This window comes from Linderina pennispora (assembly GCF_002104995.1).
Source record: "Linderina pennispora strain ATCC 12442 chromosome Unknown DL89scaffold_16, whole genome shotgun sequence".
NCBI classification, from domain to species: Eukaryota; Fungi; Kickxellomycota; class Kickxellomycetes; order Kickxellales; family Kickxellaceae; genus Linderina; species Linderina pennispora.
Genome location: NW_024468264.1, coordinates 336,298 through 345,678, shown reverse-complemented (window position 1 = coordinate 345,678; position 9,381 = coordinate 336,298). Strand labels below are relative to the sequence as shown.

The 9,381-nt window shown below is 48.0% G+C and overlaps 2 protein-coding genes across 2 annotated transcripts; one reads left to right on the top strand and one right to left on the bottom strand.

Annotated features, from left to right (window-relative positions):
* Positions 1-6,257: 6,257 nt before the first annotated feature.
* Positions 6,258-7,499, bottom strand: DL89DRAFT_270295 (uncharacterized protein). Its single transcript, XM_040888651.1, has one exon. The coding sequence runs from the start codon at positions 7,457-7,459 to the stop codon at positions 6,368-6,370; it is 1,092 nt and encodes a 363-aa protein (XP_040740396.1). The 5' UTR covers positions 7,460-7,499; the 3' UTR covers positions 6,258-6,367.
* Positions 7,500-8,049: 550 nt separating this feature from the next.
* Positions 8,050-8,793, top strand: DL89DRAFT_270294 (Non-heme 11 kDa protein of cytochrome bc1 complex). Its single transcript, XM_040888650.1, has 3 exons — positions 8,050-8,421; positions 8,508-8,638; positions 8,730-8,793. The coding sequence occupies exons 1-3, from the start codon at positions 8,175-8,177 to the stop codon at positions 8,760-8,762; spliced, it is 411 nt and encodes a 136-aa protein (XP_040740395.1). The 5' UTR covers positions 8,050-8,174; the 3' UTR covers positions 8,763-8,793.
* The last annotated feature ends 588 nt before the right edge of the window (positions 8,794-9,381 follow it).

The following is a 9,381-nucleotide window of genomic DNA, read 5'->3' as shown; positions in this document are numbered from 1 at the left end:
CTGGCTGTGGGATCTGGTGGATATAGCGACAGTCAGCTATAGTACTGCCTCCCACAGCATCACCTCCTGCAACATCGCCTGTAGCATCGCCTCCCACAGCATCGCCTGTAGCATCGCCTCCCACAGCATCGCCTGTAGCATTGCCTCCCGCAGCATTGCCTCCTGCAGCACCAGCCTTAGGTACCTTGTCTTGTAACAAAATGCATATCGTTACACCATCTGTTGTCGCCATTCCGTGGAATTTTCTATCACCATGCGCCTTAAATGGCTTCGATGTTAGATCTGCGACCCGGCCCCACACATCCCACACAGATTGTATGATCCCTTGGACCGGGTCGTGTGCACAGACTGGGGGTGCTGGTGCATATGCATTGTTAAGTGCTGCAACAGTGTCTGCTGCTGCCGCCGATGCAGCAGCAAGTGAATCAGCCGCTACTGCTGCAGTTGCTGCAGTGGCCTCTGTTGCATCCGATGGCATCTTCGCTGCTTCGCGTGCAGCCTTCTTGGCCAATTTTTCGCTTTTTTCTGCTGCTTTCCTTGCCTCTGTTGCTGCCCTCTTTGCTGCGTTGATCTTGGTAACCTCCTCGCGTGTTTTCGAAATAAACACCTGCTTGATTATTTGCTTGTCTAAGCGCACATGGCCTGGGATCCATGATGTCCGCAGAGGCAAGCATTGGGGGGAGACTTGCCAAGCTGCTCATTCTCAATAAGCTGGCATTGGCGGAGCTTCTGTGCAGGTGTATAAATATACACTTGACATGCGTTATTTAACTCAGCCTTGGACACATTGCCCATTGCACTGTGCAGTGTGTTTTTGCGGCTGCGAATGTCAATCAATTTGGCCAGAATCCTCTGTAGGCAACTGCCATAGTGCAACACAATGTTGTTCTTGTATGCTGTCATCAGCTCGGTATCCACGTATGTCGCTACCTGATTCATTTCACGTACGCCATGTAGCTCGATATCGCCATTATGTAATAGATAATCATAAATATGATATCTAACTACATCACCGAAATCTGCGCTCGACAGTTCTGACCTGTCCTTCCGGTTGACGAAATCCTCGGCAGATATGACAGTCTTCGCCTTCAGGTTGCGATAAATAAATAAATAAATGGAACGAAAAAAACCCCTTTTTCACAAATATTGCAGGGTCAAAGGCATCATCGTCAGCTAGTTGATGGAGTAATATCCATCGTGCAAGCATGTATGTATGCTCTTTGATGATATTGACGCTGTGTACAAATTGCTCTAGGCGGGGCAACATAGAATCACGGAAGCCAATACCACCAAGTGATGTCTTTATGACAGTAGTGCTGCGGGTAATATTCATTTGAGAAATTCAATAGGCAAGTAAGAAGAGAAATGATGCTGTTCAGTTTTGCTGTATTGCGTGTGCATAGCATTAAGAACTTTTTATTAAAAATTATCTGGCTTGCATGGTTCTTGGGGCCCTTAGCACTGATATAGTCTCTTGAATCAGTCTATACATACTGGGTCCGTTGTGACCCAAATACTACCGCTTACACATGTTCATAAGACAAATTAATTTATAAAATAAACCCACAAATATTGCATAACCACCAGAAGAGCTATATGGCCTTATTCAATAGGTGCTCATGAATGAATATCCTAAGGGTGTTGCGCAGCCGGTGATGACCACCATGATGACGCCATAGAAGTTATCAGGCCGACCGACAATGAGAGCAGCTCTTGTGCTGAACCAATGGAGATATCCAGTGGAGACCTATGACCACTACAATAACAACTTGTCACCCTGGTTTCACCGATGAGGTCAGATGCCGCACAAGATCAAAAGGAGTTTACAGAGCAAGTCACTCAAACCCGTGTTGAAGCTTAAGAGTTTTTTTTAACCAATTAAATAATTTCTAGCGGACGGTCGGACACTTTTTGGACTATAAAATCTTATATATAGGTGAAAGATTATGCCGTCAACGTTGTGTTCCAGAGGCTGAGCTGATGACTCCAGCTGAGAAGCTGGGATGTTCTTTTCAAGCACTGAATGATTTTTATGTCGTTGCTCCTTGGAGACATACTACTTGTCAGAAGCCATTGAAGGGGTTCAGAGTGAATACAAGCATACAGCCAACCAAACAGCAACAGTCTAAGTTGTAGTTGTCAAGATATGTAGGTAATTTGATGGTAAAATTGTATTCGTCAACTTTCAAAACAGAGAATGGACTGGTTGCCAGTTTAATAAAACAATAATGAGTATGAGAGCTGTGCTGAGGAAAAGGCGAGTCTGACTCATGGGCCCAGCTACATACGGCTGGTTATGCATGTGATTATGCAGGAGTGATTTTGGCGCTCTGGAACCAACAGCATTGAACGCATACACATACAGATATACAACCACAGTGTGTTCAGCTAGTTGCACGCTAGGCATTTGTATTCAGTACCATCACCCCTCCTGATCCCTTGATCAATTTTGGTATATTAAGTCCACTATTCTCTATGAACTCGCTCCGACACAATTTATCGCTCCCATCCCTACTTGTTTACAGAGCCAGTAATTGCAGTAGGAATCTTACATTGAGATGAAATAGTCAGTATACTCATATTGCTATCTCCATTATGTCAGTCTTACATCTGCAATGCACTGATTTTAGCTTTTACCGTAGCATGGCATGTAAGTCAAGATACATGCAAGCCTGTAGTTAGGCATGCTTGGCTCTTCAAGCACCCTTTGGCTACATTAACTGAACTCCCAGAGCCAGAGACTACCCATGCCTTGTCTTTCTTCCTGAGTCCAAGTCCGAAAGTGCGGAATTAGTAACCAGACGGCATACGCTCTTGAGAATGAAACGAGGGCGTAGGTCTGATCAGTCTAATTATGCCTAAAAATACTTTGCAAATGGCGAGCCGCACATTATATCATTCGCCAAATATAGAAATTAAATTCCAGCAACCTCCGTGATGCACATCAAAAGGATCTATTTGAAGCACGGTATTCTCAACCGTTTGCTACCAGATAATCCTTTGATCTCTACCGTCCACGTCTGGCAGTGTCAGCAAGGCAATTTGGAGCGTGAATCTGTGCTTCAAGCGAGTGGAATTCAGGCAACCACGAGCCCGCCACTGCACTTGTGCCTGCCAGATGCTGCCCTGGCTAGTACTCTGATATTTGCTTTTAGGACCGGGCCAAATGAGCCATTGTCAAAACGAATGCAATGCGTAGATGTAGTGCAAGAATGTAACGCCAAGTTACAGACCGAAGAGAGAAGGTACCCATCCTCCTTGTTCTCTCCCTACGTGGCAGCCCGGCCCTACTCCGAATCGACAGAAAAGAAAGCAGCAGAGCAAGAGCGGTCTATTGCTGTATGTCAAATTGCAGTATAAATTGTTTGAGCTCATCTCGTCATTCAGCATTTGAACCCCAGGCAACAACCGTGTTCTATTGGCAATCACCATCATCACTACCTTTGCTTTGCTCTTATCCATCCACAACACTTGGCCAGCTACAACATTTAATATACTTTTCTTTAAACGCTATTGGGTGATGTGCAGCAATCACCAGCGATACCACGGGTTGCTCGTCAGCCCCTCTTTACCCAGCCAAGTGCAGCAAGGGTGGAGACCTATTAGCAACCGCTATCACTGATATTAAGCGAAAGCCATTTCCGACCCAATCATCCACAACTTTTGACGGCGGAGTTGATAAAGCCAAATGTGCCGTTCCCATATATTCCACCTGCATTTTCTCGTGTCCCCGACCAATACCTCATCGGGCTACTGGAGGCTTATCGCTTAGCGGCCAACACGCAGTGTACCTCCACTGAATGCGCAAATCAAGGGATATCACACATGCAAGATCCGGTTGAAGGGTGGTATGGAATGCCTGCCATGCATCGACCCTTCAAGCAGGCCGTTGAGTCCAGCTGATATGAGGGAGTTACAAGGTTTCGAAGAGCGTGCTGCTTCACTGCCGAAATGCGATGAGTATGGCAATCTATTCAAGGTGTGCTCGATCTGTAATGCGCGTGTTTCGTCGACATGGCGGCGACATGGTATCAGCCTGAACTCTGTCTGCAATTGTTGCGGGCTATACTTTAAGCTCAACAAGCGGGACCGACGAATTATCGTCAAAGACGATGGGGCGTTTTTCGTTGATCGGTCGCAAAAAGGCAGTGGTAAGGTTGCTGCCAAGCCTGCACGGAAGAAAGCCAGACAAAGCTCGCATCCTTACAGACGACCGGAACCTAAGGTGGGATGTCGGACAATGCAATTTCTGGGACTGCTGATACGATGGGGAAGGCTGTACAGGAAACGACAGATGCGCTGCACGTTGACCAGAGGCAACTACATGCTCTCCAGGCCGATTTATTGGAATCAGCAGTTCCCTGTGCCCAATCCGATGGCGGCCGATGCCTCAACCGACAGAACCCTCGTATTTCCATATGGCACCCCCGATTGTCTTTCCAGTGGATGAAGCAACAGCACTGACGGCACTTCATCAGCTGATAGCAATGGGGTTGATAGTCTTTGACTTTTCGCAGATGCAATTCATATTGCAGCCTCTACCCACACTGTCAATTCTTAATTCCCTCTCATATACGCCGCCCATAGATACACTGGCCACTTGCTAAACACACCATTCCACATAACCACACCGATACAGCAATTTCCCCCGTCGGTGCAGAGCAGCAACTGTATGGGCGATTCCAGTAGCCCTTTTTTCTTCAACAGCTTGGGGGCTTTTCTATAATACAATCTTACAATATAATAGATACAGGCTAATATTAACAACTGCCACCGCCACTAGTATATGCATCGAAGCGATATCTATAAAATACTGAATACCATGTATAATTATATGTGGTGAATGGCGCATATAAATACTATCTTACCGTATATGCTGTGTACCCCAAAGACATGTATGTGTGTAGGTATGATGATGTCATTACATGGCGAGAGGTTCAAAAATCTAGCGATCGTGCAATCAGCAGTTGCCAGGGAATGCGCAGTGATGAAAATATAAAGGTGCATCACTATTGTTCGCCTGCTGCTACACCTGCAAGTGAGCCCGAGCTGCACCTGTTCGAAATGGACCTAAGCAGGGTTTGAGTTCCACTGAGTAAAAAACACCTCCGCGAATACACTGCTGCACAAAAATGGAGCCTAATTTGCAGGCATGTTTCGCCATTGCTAGGGTGTGCAGAGCCTGCAGATCACAATACTTGTACAATAGGGAGTGAACAGCGTGACCCAGAAAAATTTAGGCAGCACATTGCCCCGGCTCGGGAACAGCAAGACCAGTTTCTTCATTACAAACGGACTGGACCTGCTGGGTATAAAAGCAGCCCGGCGCACTGATGTCAAGCGAGCCTCCGACAACACCACTTAATGTCTTACTCCTATATATCGTTTGTAATAGTACTCTTCACTTAAACACAATCTGCTCTTCATAATGACTATCTAGGTTCCCCCACAAGTGCTTCTCAAGACACCCGTGCCTGCCTACTTGTGCCTTGCTAAACACCTTCGCCAAGACTGCATGCGTACCAGGCCTAAACGGAACACACCTGTATAGACCACCTGGAGCCTTGAGCGGCGAGAACCAGACAATACGATTGCTGGTCTCTTGCTTCTCTGACAGGCGACGGACGGGGCATGCAGTGTCGGGGTGGTATGTTCTGGGGTCTATCACCCAGCTACAGGCAACTTGCTAGCGGCTTGCTGACACTGCTTGCATACACACCAAAAGCGTTTTGCAACCTCACTAAAAACTCTGAGTATCCGCTTGCATTATAGAAAACGGCCTGATGATAGATATGATTCCGAGTCGTTGTACAAATACATCACTTCAAGCATATTGAGAGTGGAACAGCGAAAGTACGTGTAAGGACTGCATGCAAGCTACTGAGGTACCCAAGGCAATAAGGTATGGTATTCGAAATAGTACGCTTTTTTCTACAGCCAACTTACAGTAATCAGCTTGTTGTCCGAGCAGTATGTTTGGTGTGCGTCCTTCTGCCGCCGTGTAAAAACCAATAGCATGCAGTAAATGGAGCCTTGTTAGGAAGGTGTACCTGTGAACTACGTTAAAGCAAAGAACACATGACGATTGCATATAGCCAGCTCCGAGTTGCCTTTGCACTGTCTGTACTTGTGATAAGCACAGCATGGATTCTAGTATACAGTATGAATGATGCGTATTTTCTCGCAGGGGATATGGCTGAGATATGCTAGCAGAGATGAGAAGTACCATGGCGTAGATGACAATATTGGCATAGGATATATATTCTGCAGTGAACACTAATAGAAGGGCTGTCACATACACGTTAGATATCCACAAGGTAGAGCGAGCAAAACAAAAGTGGATCTGTTACTTTCTGGCTCGTGTGGTTTAGTCGTGTGAAAGCTTTTCTGTGAGATACAGATTGGATAGGGTGGCGGGCATACAGTAGGTGCCATTGGTGAGGCCACCATCCTTTGCATGGCTGTGGCCAGCTTTGTCCTTCCTTGATTCGACTACAGTGGCCTGTTCTGTTTCATCGACGGACTGGGAAACTCCAGTCAGGAGACGATTCGTAAGACTGTATGCATCTTCCATGCCATCGTCCACCAGGGTGTCGATCCAATATTGCAGATACTCCTCGCGATGCATAATGCACTGGTAGAACGGCTCCCACATGATAGTCCAGAAGGCCATATTGGCACATGCGTGGTCGATATAGACGAGCGAGTTTCGCCATGCTGCGCTGACGGGGTATATTTTGACAGAGAATAGAGCCAACGAATTCACGATAATAACCACGCCGATGATGATCAGGGCTGAGACGACCTCACGGAACTCGTTGAACGAGAATGGTATCTTTCGCAGTCGCCAGGTCATCCACGCAACATAAAGATAGAAGCAGCATATCATCCCGATAGATACGGCTACGTATGTCTTGTTGGCAGTGCATATATCCAGCGTATCTTCGTAATAGGTCGTCATCGATGCAGGTAATGCCGATGAAACAGCGGCGTAAAGAACCACCCATCCTAGTGCCAGTGCGATAAAACTCCACATAAGCACTCCTTTAAATGGCTGCTGCTTACAGAACACGCGGTGTAAGGCATAGCAGCGCACACTAAATATAGTAGCGATGTACGTGGTGCCAAAGCCCAGTCTGAACCAGATCACCGTCACCTTACACGCCATCAATGCCTTATTCACATAAAGGTGCACCATTCCGCTTGTGATGATGTCGCCAACGAACCAGAGAACCCCAGAAATATAGAGTGAGCACATTATGACGACTCCTTTGCTCTTTATCGGCGGATAGTTGCGGTTGACAATAAGGAAAATAATAGCGAAAAGATCCACGATGTAGACTGTGGCGACTACGATGATAGTTGACATGTCGACATAGCTGATCGGATCCAGCTTCATGTCGAGAAATGCCGCGATCTCGACCCGCGACTGCTCAAACGGTGTCAACTTGAAAGACATCTGCCCTGCTGTGGTGGTATTTTATAGGAGCTAGACAATTAGAATAGTTGGCAGCAAAGTCAAAAGAGAGAGTGGAGCACAGGGTTCTAGGCGAGTGGCCGTGTGAGGGCTGCCCCTAGTCAGCGGTCCATTTGGTCCTGTCTGATGTTTTCACACTTGACACCTATCGTTCATTGATGGGCCAGAAAGCCACAATATAGTGCGGCTGCCCCCATTCACTGCCTCTTCACCATGCTAACGCAGACAATCAGGTATACCACCAATTGTCCAAAGGCTGCTTTGTGAGCCCGGGCAATGCCAGGAATGCTTGGCATGACCGGCGATTTATTTGTAAGAGAAAATTGGGAATGGTTGTCACCAGACTTGCTGTGGTGCTGCTGCTGAGTAGCTATATGACGCCGCCTGTAGCATGCCGTATGTCCAAGTACGGCAAGCTGCCAAGCGAAAGCCTGTGCTGCTGTGGCTGAGCTGGTGATCTGAGCCAAGCTTGGTCGCTAATTCGAGCAATGTTCCTGATCTGATCTAGAGATCGTGCACTCCAATAACGGGTCTTATCAGGGAGAGATTATCTGCCGCCAGCGGACCGCAGAGCAGGCGATGCTCTGGGGCGCCGAATTCAAAAGACGTTGTGCATTGCAAATTCTCCTTTTCTTCTCCGTCAATTCAAAATCAGCTCTTTATTTCTGTGACTGGCAGCGCTCTCCATATACCAACCATGTCGATTTTCGATTTTGTCAGCTCTTTCACCTCGTCCCTGACGTTCCACGCCGACGACGAGCAGACCGAGACCGCCGTTGCTGTCGTTGAGACCACCGCCGTCGAGGAGGAGGAGGCCACCCCCGAGGTTATTGTTGCCCAGGACCCCGTAGAGGAGGAGGAGGAGGAGGAGGCTGAAGAGGCTGAGGAGGAGGAGGAAGAGGAAGAGGAGGATCCCGAGGATCCCGCTCCTGCTATCCGTGAGGGTGAGTAATTTCAGTCTGCTCTGGGAGAAATTACCGTTTGGGAGCTGAATTCATAAAGCTAATTTGCCAACCTGTTTCTGTTGTAGCTTGCGGTGAGACCCACGCGTGCAAGTCGCTCAAGCACCACCTTGAGGCCTGCGCCCAGCGGGTTGAGGACGGCTCGAGCGAGAGCTGCGCCGAGGAGTTCCTGCACTTCCTCCACTGCGTTGACCAGTGCGTAAGTATCGTGTACACATATGGCATATATACGTGCTATCATTGCGCACAAGGTATCTCAATCATGAAGACCACCCCTTTTTGCTGTGTAGGCTGTTCCCCAGATCTTTGCCAAGCTCAAGTAAACGACAGGACCTCAACTCTACAGCCAAACATCTCCTCTGTTCTTTTTCTCGCTAACAACTACATAAAAATTTCAAACTCGACATGAAGTGGACATCTGGCTGCAATCGGGCGTTCTTGTCGCCAGCCGTTATGCCAAGAAACACGCAAAGCCTAGAATCCGATGGGTGCTGAGGTCAGCCCATCATAGCCAGGGCTAAGATAAACAGCTCTTTTGCTTCCGTAAACCTCTCCTATTCTCCTTTTCTTTTATATTCAGTTCAATCACTGTTCAAATGCAGTTGGCTGGTGCTAGCAAACTTGCGCGTCGGTCGCTGAGCAGCAGGACCGCCAGTGCCTGGCGTCCATTGGCTGTGGCAAATTTACAATGTGCCGACACAGCGCTAGTCAAAAGCAGGCTCCTCCACACACACACTCCCGGCAGCGGGCTGTCGCGCCTGGCGACACCGCGGCTCTCTGCATACCATAAAACCATGGGCGTAGGGCTCCGCCAAGCCTCAATTTTCTCAACCGGCTTGCGGCCACCGCTGTACAGTCCTGCCGGTAAGCGGTTCATTGCGGCAGCGTCGATGCGTTACTACGTGCCAAGCGGGCCAACCAGCAGCCTGGGCAAGTTCATGG